We start from the raw sequence: 20,783 nt of genomic DNA, 5'->3' as shown, positions 1-20,783 counted from the left end.
TGAAAATTATTACAAAAAATAATATTATGTGTGCAACGAATCTGCACATATACTGCTCAAGTATGATTTCCTTTTCTTAATTCTAATAATCACAATTTATTTTGTGTGCGTAAGAAAATCATGAAATTTTCCAATCATATCTGAAATGTTGTCAGCGTCTGTATATAATTATGAATAATTCGCACCACAAACCATCCAACAACCCCCTCCCACCAAAGAATAGAAAACAACACTCTTAATTTGAAACACAGTGTTAAAGATCAAAACACTTTTCAAGACATTTCTTTTAAAAGAGTATCTTGTATGAGTTTTGGTCTTGCAAACTGCAACATCTACCATGTCTACGGTACTGTAATTATACAGTTCATTTTCTTTTTCCATTTTCAACACTCTCCCTTAAAGCCCTACAGGCACTTCGGTAGTGATACGTGCTATATAAGCACTGTATTATTATTGTTATTATTATTATCATTATTATTATTATTATTGTTATCATTATCATCATCATCATCATCACCATCATTATTAACAGAATGGGCATTGTTTCTGCTGTAAATAGCTATTAGTAATTATACATTCAATTGTTCTTCTCATCAATGGCTGGATCGATACAGGGGAAACTCCGATAGGGCGGTACAGCGACCTTTGTCCCCCACAGGAATGGATCAACGTTAAAATACGTTATGTAAGACACCGGCTCATTACAACAAAATAATCAGTCCTGATTTCTCTCAGTTGGCAACGCAAGAGATCCATTCTGGCGTCACACACAGTACGTGGTGGTTTATTCCGTATCCAAGCAGAATGCAGGGTGCCTATTACCCGCACATGAGGAAGGCTTTGCTCAAGGAAAACTAGGAACAACAATTTGATACTGTGAGTACCGTTTTTTGTGGAAGATTGGATGTATTTGTTCAGGTATATCGTTTTCTTCTTCTTTTTCTTCCTGTATCGTGCAGAACCTCGGAAGAGTATCTACTCAAATACTCAAACATTTTGGTATAGGCTCTCATCTTATTATGTAAGAGACATGAGGCTAGAGAAATAAAGAAGTGCACATAAATGTGTGTACATGTTTGTTTGTTTGTTTGTTTCAAGAACGATTACTGACTTGTATCGCAATATGTACATTCATTGTCTGTTTAAGGGATTCCTCTTGCACCTGATCACAGCATGAAAGGCGAAGGTATAGGCATGAAAAGATTTCTACCGTCAAAACGATGATGCTGGCATTATGGGATGTTTTATTCACTCCCGAAATAACATTACAGGGCGACCATCTAATGCGTAGTGATGCCTCATAGAATATCACTTATCAAGCCTATATTCCATCTTCTTTGTTAGCACTGAAACAAGCAATTACTCTGCTTGCTTTCTCGTCAATGTCCTACAAAATTAATTATGTTATAGTGAATAAAATATCCCGCAGTGCCAACACCAAGGTTTTGATGGAGTGCTTAAGATTACTTTTCTGGAAATCTACGAAATCTAAGAATCTAAGCAACGCTTCATGGTAGATTCCTCATATTTCACATGTCTTCATAATTTTATTTGTTGTATTCGACAATTCACTCATTCAATTTCTTGTTACGTTTATGATTTATTTGTTAAAACGTGCAATATGGAACAATAAAAACAAACAACAAACAAACGCGCAGATCGATGAAAGTATAAATATACATATATATAATCATATATATATATATATATATGCATATTTATCTTTATGTCTGTGTGTGTGCGTGTGAGTGCTCAAATTTCAAGGGTGAGTTAGAAACAAGAGTCATTAGGGTTTCCTATAAACATTTTCGATATAAATACGTTATATATTCGAATATGATCGTATCACATTATTAGCATGATTACATGAATAATATTGCAATGATTCTTTGGTTAATTGTCAGAGCTAAGTCAAACAGCTGCAGGAAAAAAAGTACAAAATTTTAATTAAGATATATCCCTAAGCGGCAATGATTAATTAGGCCTATACGTCAGACATGGTGCAGAACAATCAGTTCTTATTGGAATCTCCACCCAAAGAATCTAAACAAAACGACATGCACATCCTGTGCGCACACCCTTTGTAATTAAACGCCCAACTCATACGAGAGCAACAACAAGCCTCATTACTTATGTGGAGCAGGCATGGGCTGGGGGCAACTGACGATAAACAAGTATGATAACCCTATCGAACCCTCTGCGATAAGACAAGAAAAACCCCAAACCATCCTTTGCAATGTCATAAGGCAAATAACGCATTGGTTACTTATTGAAGAGGTTGAACTTTATCGCCATGTTACACAGTTCACCGTCAGTCTTTTGGAAGATATATCGAATCGTCAGAAAAAAATACAAAAACAGATGAGACTAATATATTTACATGACATGATAGATTCACACAGTACTTGTGTCAGTGTATATTTTTGCGAGGTCAGTCTAAAAGGGTCTCATAGACTAAAATGCTACATTTAGCGCATTATCATGTGATGAAACACATTAGAAGCAGTAGATTGCATTCGCATGATACGTAACGAAAAAAGAAAATGAACTGAGCAACCAAATTTTCATAACATCCCAGATAAGAGTTGTTAATTGAGGTCGAGCGATTTTGGTGATTACAATTTGGAAAGCAAGTGGTCGAAGCACAGGGGCGTTGTGGATTTCAAGCAAAATGTCCTTGTGTTTAATTCGTTTCCCTCATCAGAGTAGGCGTTTTCCTCAATGTTCACTATAACCGAAGTCTACCAATAAGTAGCTAATATTATGCTGGGGGTAATAATGACAGTATGACCATCTGGTAGAGCAGTGCTAACACTGCAGGTGAATAATCATTATCATTATCAATATCAATATCATCATTCGTAGTAGTATTGTTTTTGATATTGTAGTATTGTCAGTGTTATTGTTGTTATCAACAGAATGATAACAACAACAGTAATGTTAAAAATGAATTTTACATAAAACAAAAATTATAACTACTATTTCGATCATTTAAGTGTTATCATCATTATCATGACTATTCTTACCGTTGTTACTGTCATGAGCTATCTTTATTGATATCATCATTGTTATTGCTATATTATTTTCATCATAATCATCACCTATCATTGTCATTATTTCTCACGGGAATATAACATTCAGCGCGTCAATATACTACAGCCAAAAAAAAAAAAGAAAAGAAAAAAAAATGTTGAATTGGAAACGATGAGTTTGCTACATCGGGTACCCAAACTGTAGAGCTGTGATCATCAAATCAAATAAAAATCATTAGTCTACACCCGCCGCCATCATTCAAAGACAAGTTGCAGTAAGGAAATATCAAGCCTAACTTTGTTTATCGACAATGTTACAGGGGACGGTATGTCGCCTATCTCTTATCGTAGCATGACATGTTGCTGTTTTCGATTGTAAGCAATCTTGTTACTTAAATCTGTATAATCCGTTGATTGGTGTGTAACATCTTGTAAACTCCTTTTTACTATCCAAAAAAAAAAAAAAAAATGAAATACTGAAAGCCAGTACCGTCGTCATATAATTACGCAAGATCAGTTTATGCTTGATTTGTGTGTGTGTATGTGAGTGAGTGTGTGTGTGTGTGTGTGTGTGTGTGTGTGTGTAAATACAAATAGCAAGTCCTTCAGGGCATGGTTAACCATATACTTACTTTATGTAATTATTTTACTTATATCACATCACAGGTCACAGGTCACAGGTCACAGAAGCAGGCTTTTAAACATCAGTAGGGGTCAGGTGGGTTACAATGGACTCGCAAGGGACGCAGACAATCTTTTCCGACGACGACCACGGCAATGAGAAGAAAGGGGTCGACAACGCGTATTTCGAAGTCGACCTCGATGAGGACGACAAGAGAGACGAAGAGGAGAAAAAGGAGAAGGAGAAGGAGAAGGATGGAGACAAGGACAAGTCACCGTTAAACGGTTTTTCCGATGTCGACGCGTCCGATGTCAACGGCAAGATGGTCGACGATGTCGACGAACTTGATGACGACAGCCCAAAGTGCGGATGGTTCGGGATTAGACCGGGGTTCATCCAGGTGAGAAGTTCGATCAGGGGTAAGCACAATTTATCAAATGAAAGCAAAAATAAAAACCAAAGCCTTTTACGGAGTTTGAACTATCCTGCAAACTCGGTTTGAAAGCAGCCATCGTACACAGAGGGACTTTATTAATCATCTCACAATACCAAACAGCCATTGTTACACCAATCGCTAACGTTTGGAATTAGGTGAAGTGAGATATTCCAAGAAGAGGACGGTGAGTTGGTATATAGTATTCCGAGGCTCACAGAATTGGGGAACGAATTTTTTTTTTTTTAACAGCTCATCATGTTTATAGTTATTCGGAATAAATGAAAAGATTCTCCTTTACCATACCCCCCCCCCAAAAAAAAAAAAAAATCTGATTCGTATGTATTTTATTATGAGTATAACTCACTTCGTAAAAGGAACAATAAAAAAATTGGGAATACATTGGGGACTTACTCGCAATACTCTAATCTATATACAACAATATGACAGCAAAGACGTCTGCTACGATAGAATCCAGCTATGTCCGGCAATGAACATTAATCAAAACCACCAAGTGAAGAAACCTGTCCTTTTCACGATTGTTTTTTTTTTTATTCTCCACATGTAGATCATGCATTCAATTTCTTCAACTCGAATGTTGGATTCGTGTTGTATCCTATGCGTCATTTGTGACGCAAACCTTCAATTCGACAGCATTCCCGATAAGATTAAACTTGAGTTTACACTTGGTGTGTTTGCAACGGGGGTTTTGCCAGAATTATCTGATAAGATTGTAAACACATTAACGGTTGAAGTACCGCTTAAGCTAGAGCAGAGACTTATCGATACATCTACAAATCATTCAGCTTATGCAATATCTGTGACGCCCAAAACAGACACAAGTGACACATATTTCGTACAACGTGCTCACCGTAGCTTGATTATTATTGAAATGTAGCAAAAGAAATGAACACGCACGCAGAAACACCGGGGAGGTGATACATATTGCATTTTCCTTTATTTGTAGTGGACATGGTATGTATGATGATGATTATTATTATTATTATGAGAAACAAAAACAACGTCGTGCTATTAATATTACAATAACTATGATAATGATAATATGAACAGTGATAGTAAACACCATGATAACCATAACAATAAAGTATGCATGTGTGCTATTATATTTACGTGTGAATGTAGTTCACGGATGGGTAATCATGTTATGAGCATGCAGTAGATGTCACTGTAGCGCATTGTTAAGACCCTGTACATTGATATTCTTCATATATATTAAATGATATCTATCATGATTAAGTGCAACCATTCAGTTTAAACACTACATACAAAGAAAATAATGTTTTCGACTAAGTTTTCTTGTAATCAATACAACTCTTATCTCATGGTCAAAATGACTACGACACGTACTGACAAAAATATCACACTTTTAAACCTTCTCGGGTGCCAATTATTTCTCGAAATCAATTTGATTTGGTAATAGCGTGAGATTTAGTGAAGTTATTCTAGAACATATCAACACCTTGAAACACAAAATATTCATTCATTCTAAGAAACGTGAACATACCGCTCCAATCCTTCAAGATCTGCGCTGCATTAAGTTCAAGGTCCTCCTCATCACCTTCAGAGCCCTGTGTAATTGTATTACATCTCAGAACCCAAAATCCCGTACAATCCTTGTAGTAGTCTCCAGTCCTCTGTTCAAAACTTACTCGTAGTAAACCTTATCCGTAGACGAGGTCTTATGGCAGTATGGGGAAACTACCTTTTTTACTATGCTGCACCACCACCCTCGAATTCTCTACCAGACCCACTTAAGAAAGTCAGATACATATTGACAATTTCAAACAAAAACTCTCCAAAACTCATATGTACAAAAAACAAAAAACAACTGTTTATCAACTTTGAATTTATATAATTATTATTGTCAGATTTGTGTTTAACTTTGAACTGTTGTGTGTATGTAAACAAGCTGTGGAAGGTTTATGGTATAATTATTTGTATTGTAATTTTCAGTAGAATATTTTGTATTACGTTGAAGTTTGTATTGTAAAGCAAATTGATACGCTGCTTAAGTCTGAATGCGCTTTATAGAAACTTGCTGTTATTATTGTTATTATTATTATCATTATTATTATTATCATTATCATTATTATTATCTTTATTATTTATCATTATTACCATCATCGTTCTGATTATCATTATCATTATTATTCTTACTACTACTACTACTACTATTACCTTTATTCTTTGTCCGGTAGTTCTGCCACAATCCCAAGGGCTACCTCTTCTTTCTCTGTGTCTTCGCCGTCGCCCAAGGCATGACCGTCAACGGCATCGTCTACGTGGTGACGACAACGCTGGAACGTCGCTTCGGCCTGACCAGCGTCCGCAGCGGCTTCATCTCCAGCTGCTACGACTTTTCCGTCATGATCGTCGTCGTCTTCGTCACGTATTTGGGGGAGAAGAGTCACAAGCCGCGCTGGATCGGCACGGGAGCCTTCATCTTCGCCATGGGCTCGCTGCTCTTCACACTTCCGCATTTTGCGACGGACTACTATTCGCCGCGTCAGGTACCGTCTAATACCCCCACTCCACAGAGATTTTTTTAATCATCGGTCACTCATCGGAAGCAAAGTTTGCTGCTTCCGACCAGCCACCGATGTGCATCGGATCGCAATCTGATGAATCCGACTTGGTTGGTCGACTATCAGGTGAGTGTCAGACATGTCGCGAGTGATCCTCACCGGACGATCTTGCCTCATCGTATCATCGCCCGACATGTCTGACACTTACCTGATAGTCGACCAACACAAGTCGGATTCATCGGACTGTGATCCGATACACTTCGATGGGTACACTAGCCGGAAGCGATAAAATTTTCTTCCGATGAGTGACAGATGAGAGAAAATCTCTGTGGAATGGGATTAGAAGGAAAATCTCTGTAGAATGGGGGTGTAAGGATCTTTCTTTAGTTTCTTATGTGCCTAAAAGGCAGCAGCCGGCTCCGAAGCTAGCTCTTACCCAACAAAAGCCTAATGACGAACATCGAAGCAGCTTGCATGTAGCAGGGCAATTCTCGAACCACTTTAACAACGTTTTTTTTTTCCACGTTGGTAAACAGGGGGTTACTGTAAGTCGACTTGTACATCAAGGGTCTTCCTCCCCGCCCACTTGGGGGATGGAAGATGGGGGCGGGGTGGGGGCGGTGGGAAGTTGTTTCAATCCCTTGAATATTGACGTGTCGTCAAAATTTGACCGACAAAAGATGAAAATAGATAAAGGGGAAGAAAAGGAGAAAAGAGGAAACAAAAATACCATTTTTTTTAAATGAACAAGGTTATCAACAACTTTACTTTCAAATAGAACCTACAAATTCCTCAATGGTACTGAGATATTTCAAACATTATTTTTTATGTTTGTTTGTTGTTTTTTTTTTCAAAATTGATCTGATGTGAATGCTGCATTTTTTCAGCCACAAAAACATTTTTTTTTTGGGGGGGGGGGCAGAAATATAGAAGGACGAAAAATTCTACTATAGATGGACATGATATGCTTTAATTTTATTATGTTAGTCGAAATTTGCCTAAGTCGAAGAATTTTCTGCAGTCACTTTGCATTCGTTGAAGGCTATCAAGGTTGACTATATCATTATACTATATTCATTAGTTTTTGTTTAGTATGATCGACAGTGACCCCCATGGCAACCAAAAGAAATTCAAATTTCCCTTTTGTCAAATTCTAGATGTATTTCATTCATTATTTCCCGCCCATTCAGGATACGGAGATACTAACGTGCAATGTTAATGGCAACGGGACCGACCCGTGTGAGGAGGGTGAGACAAGCCTAAGTAACTACTACTGGGTGTTTGTAGCGGCTCAGGTGCTGCACGGCCTCGGGGCGTCACCCCTATACACCCTCGGGGTGACGTACATGGACGACAACGTAAAACCCAAGGTGTTAGCTGTCTACATCGGTAAGTGGCCAACAAACGATAAATTAATTTTCATTAAAATTACACATTCCATCAACTTGATACTGACATAATATGTCAAGAGTAGCAACTATTCTTCCATTATGCTAGAAAAGTGAATTTTTGTGGAATTTTCTTTACATTATCTTTATATTGACTCTCCACATAAGCCCTAGTAGTCTCCTCATCCGGCTAACCGCCGCGGCGGTTCCAACACCGAAACGTCATAACTTTTGCATCTATTGTACGATTTTCCTCAAACTTTCACTGATGTGTTCTACTAACGTTGCTGTTTTCACTCAATCCACATTATTTTCTCTTTGGGTTTTTGGTTTTCTTTAAGGCTAATGAGGTACTTTCAATCATCTTGGACAAGCTGTTGGATTGTTGCAGTTATAGTTTGAGTGTGTGAGGCGGGGGGGGGGGGGTTCTGCTGCTTTGGATTCTATCTTGTATTTATGATGTTAATTTCTGCCTGAGAAGTTTCATTGTTGAACTGTTCATTGCGATCAACATTATTTTTGTTTATTGCTATGTTATCATTAACTTACTGTTAGCAATATTATCTATTGCTTATAATTGTTAACATTTTCTTTATTTGTTGTTGATTGATAATTCTCAACATTGTCGTTTACTGTTGACATAATAACGTCCGCTGAGAATGAGAAGGGTGTTAAGTTGCCACAAAACCAATAGTCTTCTTACTCTCAGCCGACGATTTATATTTCATTTACTGCTTATTGCTAGCATTATTATCATTATTATTATTTTGTTCTTTACTGTTTTTATTAATTGTTAATTGTTTATTCACATTGTCATCATCATTGTTCGCACTTGCAGGGATTTTCCAAGCTATGTCAACCGTCGGGCCAGCATTTGGTTATGTTTTAGGAGGAGTTTTTCTCTCGGTCTACACGGACGTTCAAGTAGACCCCGCGGAGTAAGTATGACCATGGAGTTACGACGAAACTTACGTTTTCCTGAAATAACGGTTTTTTTAAAACAATAATTACATATTGTCCCCCTTTTCTCTGTGCCCCTCATTTAACTCGTATACTGATTGATAAAATTGAAAGATCATAGGTGTAAACTTGTTGAGCTCCGGTGTGCCTTCCCTTTCGTTTTTAATTTCTCATTGTCGATAAATCCTTATTCAGAATCCTCTATGATATTTACCCAAAAATTTGATTAATGCAAATAAATTCCTCACCTGCAAGACTCTTGTGAAGCATCACCTGTTTCCGCAAAACAAAGACTGTATCTTTATTATATTTTTGTTTTACTTGTATATAAACTTCATGAAATGCGTGACTAGATTATATTATTACAAATTGATATTTGTCTAAAATGTATCATTTGGGAACTGATGATGAAAGGGCACTATAGACATTAGGTAAACGTTTGGTATATTATAATAATTTCATTCATTTCCAACAATATGAATTATAAATCTATATAATGTTATGTTACGTTAGGTATCGTGTTTCGTTATATTTATGTTTTGTTATATGTTATGTCATGTTACGCTTTGTTATGTTAGCTAATGCTTTGCTGTGTACAGGTATAGTGTCATCTTTTCTATCCCTACAGTGTTGGTTTGACCCCAGAGAGTCCACTGTGGGTAGGAGGTTGGTGGATGGGATTCTTTGTCTCCGCTTTCTTCTGTCTTCTTGTTGTCATCCCAATCTTGGGATTCTCCAGGTCGTTGCCAGGTAATCCTCATCCATTTCACGGATCACTTCCTAATAGAATGAGACAGAGAGAGTCAAACTTTGCTGAGCCTTAAATAAAAATGCAAATATTCTATTGAAAACATTATTGACACATTTGCGAAACCTTATAATGGATTATATGGCTATGACACTTACTTAAGATATCATACAATGGCCAAGGCCCTAGTTATATCACAAAACTATCGCTACTTAATCATAAAATGATCATAACCTACAGAGTTCCGACAAATCCTTGTATCCTCTAAAGAGAATACATTAGAAGGCAGAGCATTATTTTGGCTGTGCAGTGCCTCAAAATGTATAGAATAATTTACCATTATCTTGTTATCATAACAAATCAGGAACCTCCAAATCGGCATAATTTGAATTTAGACTAAACATCACATTTTTTTTCGATTAATATAATTGCACACTAATGTTCACGAATTTTAGAATCTCTTGCAGTACAACAGAAGAATGCACGTTTACAAGCCTACTTATAGGTTCTGTTATTTGTAAGTAGTACAGTACAGCAGCAACTTCAAAAGTCGAATATCGAACAACAATTGATTATAATCGTGAACTTTTACTTTACTTTAATTCGAGATTTATCATTCCAAGAACATTATATAACCCGAAATTTGTTATGGCTCAATCAGTTTTGGCTCAAGTGACCACACATGCAAACACACACACACACACACACACACACACACACACAAACACACATAACCCCTAAACCTTTTCGATACTTTCCCGGTTCTCCCAAAGGCTCGAAGGCTCTCAAGCGAGAACGCAAGGGCGACGCTCAAGCAGGTTCAGACTTTTCCGCCCGGGCCGGCTTCGGCAACAAACTTATGGACTTCCCGCGAGCTGTATGGACACTACTGAAGAACATCCCCTTCATGTGTCTGAATGGAGCCGCCATTACCGAGTGGTTCATTCTGGCTAGCATTGCTGTTTTCGGCCCCAAGTATCTCGAGTCTCAGTTTAACTTCACCTCGGGCACTGCCGCACTCATCGCCGGTTAGTAAGAGTTGCATTTTCCCCCATCTCCAGCCATTTCCATGGCCGAAAACTCACTCGTGTAGGATTGGGATCCTCCCTCTAACATTCCCCTCTCTCGCCGCTCTCCATCGCTCGTGTGTTCTCCCATCATACTGAACCTAAGTTCCCCCTTAACAAAAAAGAAATCCTGCCATGCTCCCACCTCCTTTTCTTTTCTTCCGACGTGTTCAAGAGCATAGACAATAGGGGCTTTTATAATTATTATCACTATATAGGACTACATTATTGTTGATACTAGCTATATTTTGAAGATTTTGCAATTGTTTTCTTACAAGAAAATTCAAAGCAAATATTCTTTTTCCACAACTTGTGCATAACTAAAGTTACGAAGCGACCCATTTTCATTCCGTCATGTACACCTATTGTACCTGCTGATATGATGATGCGTTCCTTATTTGTTTTATAATTGATGCATCATGCACTCCCTGCTACAAAAAAAAAATATATATTTCTCAAATACAGGAAATGGTGTTACAGAATAAAATTCAGACTTCACTAAAAGTACCCTTATACCATGTATACTGGACCCTCATATAGAAAAAAGCTTAAAAGTTACAATGTTGCGTTCGGTATGCAAACTGTACTTCCTCTTTTATGCCAGAAAGAAACACAAATCACTAGAATTTTTTTCTTTATTCATGCGTCGTTTTCTTAAGCAAACAAAGGAAATAAATGATCACATGTAAAAAAAAAAGGTGATGTATCCAACATTTAATAGCTGGAATTTTATTCTCATTTCTGTATTTAGATCGTTTGTGGCTGTCTGCGAAATCATGTTATCCATGCTATATATCCTTCAGAGTGATATTTATGTACCTGAATGTTTCTATGCGACTAAGTTTTCTTTGTGAGGAAAAAAAAATCATTCATTCTTTCTCGTTCTTCCGTGCCGATTTTCATGGATTTATACGGTCTGTTTTAAACAGGTATACAGGTCATTCCTGCGAGTCTCATTGGATGCCTCGTGGGCGGACTTCTGGTACGATGCCTCAAACTCGACTTCCGGGGCATGGTAAAGTTTTGCATCGTCTGTCTCACCGTCTCGCTCCTCTCCCTCCTCATCTTCATCACTAGCTGCCCCAACATCGACTTCGCCGGTGTCACCGTCACCTACGACGGCAAGTAAGTAAACCGAATACGAGCACGGTGTACAGAATCTTCGATTAATAGGATCGTATAGTTTCGGTTGAGACCCAACTTCAGGTTTCTAACACTTTTAGTGAGATAATGAGAAACCTCTAATGAAATATGAAAGAGCACGTAATTCCAAGATGGATTCAATGTTTATTTGATGAAAATTGGTGTTGAAATGGCTAAAATATCTAAAAGAGTGCAATCCTAATAAAAGGTGGGAACTAACTTTTATTGGGATCGATTTGTTTTACTTTGTTTTTGGATGTCCCAGTCATTCCAACATTGATTTTCAACTAATGAACTTTGACTTAATCTTATAATGGTTTGCTCTGTATTATTTCGTGAGTGGTTTCTTGGTATCTTGCAAAGGGTTGAAAGCCCCATCCTCATCTCGGCCAGCACTATACCAGCCCTTTACAGCCCTTTAAAGCTGAACTTCATCACCAATGTGTCAAATCGGCACGAATCGTCTTTAAAGCATTGTTGTTATTTTTTAGAGGGTTGTAGGCCTACATTGAAAGTTTTAGTAACCTGAATACATCATATTTAAGCAAAGCCTATTAAAACATTAATTTTAGCCCCGATAAACACATAACGCACCCGAGACTTGCCCGACATAGGAACACCGTATGTTGGTACTGAATCGAAATGTATTTACATGTAGTAAGGACAGATACGCAGAATAGCTCGTCACCAAGTCTTCCATGCAGAGAATAGAAATGATGATTTAGAGTGCACCATTCACAAGTCCGATTTGTCCGCATCACGCCACAATAGGACCGAGTACACAATGGACGAGGCGAACGTGACGGCAGCGTGTAACGTCGACTGCCAATGTCAAGACAACTATGACCCGGTGTGCGGGAGTGACGACGTCCTTTATTTCTCGCCCTGCCACGCCGGCTGTCTCCAGATGGAGGAAATTGACGATATCAATGTGAGTGAGAAAGAGCAAAGCAAAGCAAAAGAAAAAAAAAAAGCTCACACACACACACACACACACACAAGATGTATACCTTATTAATTTGAAAAGACTTTTCAAATATTCTACCGATTACATGTACTAGCATATGACGGACTGATAGCAATGCAAAATTGTGTGCTGATATAATTTCTGCTTTCTTTTCGCAAATAAAGGTTTTCTGTTTCTGTTTGGAAAGTTTAGATATTCGGGCAGGATATCTGTAATCAATATTTTGTTCTTGCTTTTGTGTTGCTCGCCAAGATCAAAGAACCAACAACAGACTAGTTTTCTGCCCCACACACTTCATGAACATCTTGGGAACAAGTTCCCTCCTATACAATGAGAAAGTTTGCCTTATATAATTATAGCCAATAACTGTGCCTGCTTTAGGGGACCCTCAAAACCTGAAGTCTACGACGAGTTTACGACGCAATTATATTACAAGACTACAATAAGAACGAAGTTCGTGTATAGTTGAGATTCATCTTAACTGTATCCGGGTGTTTTTGAAACTTAGACGATTTTTAGATAAAAGAAATTAAAGTAATACAATACACTGCATTATAAAAAGAGAAAAACCAACATACCTGAAATGAAACTGTCAACCAGGCGGAATATAGAGCAATGAAGCAACATCAGTCAAATAGGTCCCCATTTCTCTCTCTCTCTCTCTCTCTCTCTCTCATTGACTTTAATGCTCTCCTGTCCATCTTTCTATGACGTCACTCTCCCTGTGACGTATCCAGACATACTCTGACTGTAGATGTATAGCGGGAATTACGAACGAGACTACCTCAGCGAAGAGCGGGAAATGTGATTACGCCTGCCCCCAGCAGACGGTATTCCTCGTGGTCCTATTCATCATGCTAACCAGCACTTTCTTTGCCATTGTGCCATCGTTAACAGCAACACTCAGGTAAGTGGGTTAATCCTTTACTGCCGGGAACAGTGCAGGTCTCGAACTGTACAGAGTCTAAAAGGATTATGAAGTCCAATGGGGGAACGGAGTAAAATCTTGGAGAATTAATCTTTAACACAGAAGCCATTGTCACAATTAACAAAATATCAATATTTCAGATCATAAGTCTACTTTCAAGGCTGCGAATATTCATCAGCTGTCACTTCTTCCGGGAGTGATTCTGTTTAGTACAAAGGGCAGAAATAAAAAAATGACCCGCTACAACAAAAGGATCCTAAAGTCGCTGACGGGTGAGCCGAGAAAATCGAGTTTGAAGTCAGACCACCAAAATCTGTCAAACGTTTGGATTTCTGTTTTTACATAATTTTGTAGTCTAATGTATCTTCTATCATCTGCCGAAATTTCGAAGCTAAATGATCAAAGGAAAGGCCTGAAAATAGCATTTTTCTGGGCCATGATTGGCTCGCCCGTCAGCGACTTTAGGATCCTTTTGTTGTAGAGGGTCATAAAAGAAAAAAAATCATGAAATGATAGTCCGTGTATCTCTCCAGTACACTGCATGAAAAACCGTAAGTAATGGAACCGCATATAGGACCTCTTTATTATCATCACCCCTGACATTTTTACCCGTGAATCTTTTATACCCGACATTTTGCCCTTGACATTTCTATCCTGGACATTAGTTACCTCGGGCATTTCTACCCTGACATAATAATACAATACCCGCAACATTTTCACCCTTGGTATTTTTTGTCCCGACTATTTTTTACCGCTGGTTTTGTTTTATCGTGACTTAAATTCATTCAGAATAGTCTGTGTTAAAGAATGGATTAAGTTTCCCCGTAATATAATTAATTCCACTACACTATCTCGATTTAATATTTGGTGTAAAAGACACCTTTTCGACAGATTGAAATTAGGTACATGAATGCAGAAAATGAGATGAGGTAGCCATAAATGAGGTGTGCATGCATGTGTGTATGCGTGTGTGTGTGTGAGTGTGTGTGTGTTGTGTTGTGTATGGGGGAGGTGGTATACGTGTACTTGTCTGCATTTATTATGTTCTATAATATGTACATAATGTTATACTCCATGTAAATATGTTACACCTTGCCATATACTGTAGTGTATTGTGTAAAGGGGCCCGAACACAAGCTGTGCTTCACTGGGGTCCCAAACCTATCATTCTGAATTTTTGCAGTTATGTCTTGTACTTTTGTTATGTTTGATTTGGTTTGAATAACTTGAAACTGAAACTGAACTGAACTGAACTAAAAAAAGGACAAACTCGCCAAGTACCCCCTTGGACAGGCTAATTCCGAATGATCATAGTTTATGACAAAAATCCACAATGATTGAGCACACATGATGCCTTTTAAAAGGGGTTCATATCAACCGTAGATTGCGAGCACGGACTTCATATTAAGGTAACATTCATCAACATTAATATTCTATAAGCCATTGCGAATCTTATCTCGTGTACTTTACAATAGTGCAGACCTGCCCCCGTACACACTGCTGTCAAGTAGATTACAACATAAATCATTATACACGAGTGCAAAAATTGGTGTGAGAACTTTGCAATTTCATTTGCTGGTTGTCATGTAAGAATAATCAATTATTTGTTGGTAACAATGATGAAGATAAAAATACTGTTACTATTATCATCATTATTGTTGTTATCATCATCAGTGTCATCATTAATGAGAGCATGCACTCAGAAGAGACAACGAATTGTATAGACAGTGATTAAAGACACGCTCCGACCTCTACAGCAGTGCCTTGTAATGGAAATAATGATTATTAAACGTCCCGACTGTAAAAGTTGTCTTTAACATTGATGATATACTAGGAATGTGGGACACCAAAAGGAGGAGATGCCATGAAAGGTTTCTTGGAGGATTTTCTTCTCTCTTCATTCTGCAGGTGTGTTGGTCATTCACAAAGAGCGTTCGGCCTTGGTTTACAGTCTCTTTTATATCGGGCCTTGGGTGAGTTACACATGACGTCTGAATATCTCGCTTTTACATATCTGTTCCTACCGCCATATACTATACGTACTCTCTACTTCTCTCTCGCTTCTATCTTCTCCAAATCCTACAAACTCTTCATCATAATATTCTTTTTCCAGGTTCTTTTTCTTCTTCGTCGTCATCTTCTCATCATTGCTTTGTCTTGTACATCCTTTAATATTCACTAATTCATTCATTCCTTTATTCCGTCATTCGTTTCTATCTTTATTTTATTTCCAAACAATATTCATGCATATTACAAACGTCAACATAATAACACATTTCATCTAACATAGAATGTCACAATCATAGAAACCAATTTTATTTCTTTAAAGACTATTAATGAACATTGAGGGGCTGCTAAAAGCATGAAAAGGCGAACATGTATAGTGCAGTCTCCTCACTTTTTGGTACATTACTACAATACATTTACACAAAATGTACAAAAGGTGTAAACATAAAGCAAGTTAACCAGGGCAAAAATACATTTGTCACTAAATAAGTTCTAGCATGAGGCAACCTCTTTTTTATAGCTCTTTTTTTTAAACTCTCTCCCTCCGCCTGTTTGAACCTAACGAATAACTTGAGCTTGCAAACAGGACCGCAGTACAGTTTAAAGTACAATTTAATCAGAGCTATTAAAGATGGATCCATAATGTATGTGTCTTTTGCACTACAACAGGAACGGTTCCTGGTCCCGTCGTATTCGGTCTGCTCATTGACAGCACGTGTTTAATCTGGGAAGAAGACTGCGAGGGCGGTCGCACGTGTTGGATGTACGACAACGGGAACCTGGCCACCTACACTCTCATTATGACCGTGTGTCTGCGCATCCTGTCGCTTGTCTTCTTTGTCGGCGCCCTTATCGCCCACAAGCCCATCGGAGAGAACGACGCCACCAACGAGGAAAAGGCGGATGAGGTGGCTGCAAATGGGATAGGCGACGGCGCTCACGTAATCAACGGCGACGCAAAGATTGAGGCTACAACGCCTATATAACTATGCAATCTTCTTCCATAATGTGAGCGTATTAAGCCAATGTGCTCCCTATAATAGGAACTGATATCACTTGTGCCACGCAATCTGGAAGAACGTTTCACCTTTCGCCTTTCACCTCGAAATACAGGCAAGTGCCTGACAGCTATGCAACGAGTTTATTTCCGAGGGAAAAAAAAATCTTTTCCACCCAGGAAAAGACTGCATTATGGTGATTTATGTTCTTTACACAGAGTTGAATTCTTTAAGATACGGACACAAATTTCAAACATTCCATCCACAGAATTCAGGAAAAGTCAAATGATAACTGACTAAAATTCACCTGCCTGATTTATCGTGCATAGCAATTCACAAATGACCAACATTATTCACCTCAAAATACGAATAGTTTAAATGGTGCAACCTTGGTACTACTACTGCTGCTTTTTTTTTGTAATCTCTGACCCGTCTGAAGCCGTAAACGCACAAACACTAAACGGGAGAGTACATTATTGACGATACTAAACTTACGTATTAAATCGCGTACTCACGTGACGTCTGTTGGTTGATAGTGATTGGTTACACACCCCACTGACGAGGCTGTGATTTCGTTTGATAAATCATTTCAGAATTTACGTGCGTACATTCAACAGTCACCTTCGGCTGCTTTTGGACACGGATGATAATCTGTAGCAGGCCCGGCGGAGCGTTCCGGGTCTCATGAGCTAACAAGCAAAAAAAAAAAAAAAAAAAAAAAAAGAGCTCATCTCACCCCTTCCACTTCCGGGTTTCTTCAGCTGACAAGCAAGAAAAAAGAAAGAAGAAGAAGAAAAAAAGAAAGGGATCTTCAGCCCAAAAAGATAGTTCCGTTCCGCCGGCCATGTGTAGTATAGGCTATGATGTATTCATAACAAGATTTGTGATTCGTCGACATGGTACCATGTGACATTCACGCATTTCGTTATAGGTCACGGTCGTAAACTGTATATTTGATTCTTGCAATACCTTCTTGAATACCCTGGTCTTGACGAATTGATGGTTATAAATACACCTTATTTGCTGTAACAAATACTACATGTTCCTTTTTACCTTATTCTGGCCATTGTGAAATCCGAATGCATAATCAACCCCCGTGCAATTCTATTTTACCGAGGCCTTTAGATATAAAACTGTATTACCTTTGGTTTAGTTAATGCATTTGTCGTGCAAATAATCTTGTATAGTGAATTAAAGGTCATGTACTATCTGTACGAGGTATATTTGAACGCATGATATACATATGTATGTAAATACATGTAGGTTCCTGCAACATAATATAAATTTGTTTTTTATTTACGTTTGTGACTGTGAGTACAACAATTGCTGCATTTTGACAAAAGAAGAATGATAAAGACAGGAACAAATGTCACCGAGTAAACAGTACATTTATACTGAAGTGAGATAAAGTGCGTCTTCCTCGTTTTTATCAAGCACTATTCCTTAAAATGTGAAAATTATTTTGTCCATTTCATCCTGTTTGTATTGGTACCTTTGAATGTGTACATCATACAATTCATGTTGTTTCCTGTTTGAAATGAGAGCATTGTACAACTAAAAACAGACTATCTGATATCGACAAAAAAAAATGAAAGTAGGCCTATATTGTGAGAGACGAGAAAGGTTTGAACAAGGATTTTCTTGACCTACTGTAACCCACGGTAAATAAAAACACTCAAAAAGGAGGGCAGTAAAATACAAGAGTGTCGATGGAGTGTTTGCAGTGTGTAAACAGTGATACAGATTGGGTGGTGTCTTTTACATGCTTCAAGAGCAAAAACAAGGGAAAGTTAGAATAAGGACTGTGATAACAAGACAACCGAAAGCACATCCTATCTACTGAACAGGTTACATGGACCACTATATACAACTGCCTGATACATTGAAAGTCGCACTTACTTTATGTTGTTTGTGTACTGCCAATAGTTTCCTGTCATAGCCAGACCCTTTTTCCCAAGAGGTTTCTTTTTCCCCCAAGGCCAACCTAAGTGTACAAAGTTTGTAGAAAATGTTATATGGCTAAGATACAGTAGCAGTAAAAGATGTACATGTTGTATCTTTATTGATCAAAGCATATTCCGTATAATGTGTCAAAGATGTACATTCTTGCAGTGATCGCTGAGGAAAGATATGATTGTGAATCTATTTTTAAAGATATGTAAGTATAATAATATGGATTGTGAATGTATCATATTTTTGTTGAGCGAAATGCTTCATGTATACTCAATGTACTCTGTATCCTTATGAAGATCGAATGTTAACTTGAACCAAATTAATATTGTAAAAACTTTGAGAAGTATTCGATAATGTTAACGAGTATTCGTTGTGCGTACTATTGAACAAATAATGCGCATTACTTTAAAACAAACAATGAAGCTTTTAAATATTTTCTCCGATTATGGACCGACAGTTACTGCCTTTCACTAATACCAAATTGGACGGTATTTACACAATTTCAGCGTTGGAGGATGGCTCTGTAAACTATATTTTGGTCGTTTGCATCGTTTTCAACGTGTCTTGAAGACTGACACCCAAATAAGTTAAATGTATAAATAGAATATAATATACATATCAAAACAAAAGGAGAACCAAGTCCCAAATCTTACCACCAAGGAGGATTTGGTATATGCCATGAGAGGTTGCTAATTCTTTCCAGTTTGGGGCATTGAAAGAGCAAGAGGACATAATTTTCTCATATCTTATTCTTTATGATATAGGTGGAATATCTGCGAAAAGGGGCACACTACATGTTGCACGGAAAAAAACAATCACAACTAAGAGAATGCGTTACGCAGAAACGCATACAATTCATACGAGAACATAGTTAAGGTGATGATATCATAAATAGTTTCACAAATCATTTACTGATTTGCACATATACATTCGCAATACGTTTATATGAAATTCGATTGTTATTACCCCCCCCCCCCAAAAAAAAAAAAAATCATATCTGCCATTGGAAATTACTCTAAGATGATAACGACCCATTCATAGCTATATGTTTTTTAAAAGTTACATATGCTTTTTAACAATTAATCGTGAAATCGAATGCTATACTTGCAGAATGTAATGCGCGAAGCCAGTACGAAACGAATGAGGGGGAGTTATATGACTCCTTCTCATTTAGTTAGCACATTTGATTACAACCAAAATCCCTGCTTTGCGAAATAATTTGTGATAAGAACAAAATCAAATATCGCCACTTATATCAGACTTTGTACCATTCTCTCTGTTTAATTTGCCCAATTAATTACACTTAACTTGAGAATGGTGTGTGCATGTGTGTGTGTGTGTGTGTGTGTATGTGTGTGTGTGTATACAACACTGACTGGTTCTGATCCTCTTTTGTCAAGCTGGGTCTATTATAGATTTCAGCGGTGCGACCTCTGGTGTTTCCGCTCGCAACAACAGTCAATTATATGCAATTACTGTTGTTTGTTGAAAAAAACCCCACACAACTACAGAAATTATACACACGGCATAAAAGATGTAGTAATCTTGTATATACCATAGTGTAATATGATGTAATATGATATAATATCATATCATATCATATCATATAATATAATATAATATAATATAATATAATATAATATAATATATAATACAATACAAATGATTATGATGCGATAATATACAATAAAACATCTTTGATATAATAAATCCAATATCATATGAATATTTGTAATACCCTTGATGGAGACCGCAATGCTGTAAAGAGAGACATCACAGGAAAAGGCCTACAGGAACAATTAAATCTGCTTACGTCTTCCCTTTTATTTCAACGTAATCTAAAAAACTAAACTAAACATAGTAAGTATATAGACATAGAAAAACATCTCACAATCGCAGCGTCATTACCAAATTTCAGCCTGTAAAATTTCAAACAGTATACAATCTTTGGTTACCTCCTTGGCATTTGCAAAGATAGTCAGTAAAATTGA

At 37.6% G+C, this 20,783-nt stretch overlaps 1 protein-coding gene across 1 annotated transcript; it reads left to right on the top strand.

Annotated features, from left to right (window-relative positions):
* Positions 1-3,760: 3,760 nt before the first annotated feature.
* Positions 3,761-16,827, top strand: LOC139740522 (solute carrier organic anion transporter family member 4A1-like). Its single transcript, XM_071651111.1, has 11 exons — positions 3,761-4,054; positions 6,307-6,618; positions 7,824-8,022; positions 8,860-8,959; positions 9,610-9,731; positions 10,503-10,757; positions 11,726-11,921; positions 12,711-12,870; positions 13,644-13,813; positions 15,743-15,807; positions 16,511-16,827. The coding sequence occupies exons 1-11, from the start codon at positions 3,761-3,763 to the stop codon at positions 16,825-16,827; spliced, it is 2,190 nt and encodes a 729-aa protein (XP_071507212.1).
* The last annotated feature ends 3,956 nt before the right edge of the window (positions 16,828-20,783 follow it).

Source organism: Diadema antillarum, unplaced genomic scaffold (assembly GCF_040938485.1).
Source record: "Diadema antillarum isolate AM-2024a unplaced genomic scaffold, OU_Dant_1.0 seq00000857_RagTag, whole genome shotgun sequence".
Lineage (NCBI taxonomy): Eukaryota > Metazoa > Echinodermata > Echinoidea > Diadematoida > Diadematidae > Diadema > Diadema antillarum.
This window is presented reverse-complemented; position numbering and strand designations above follow the sequence as displayed.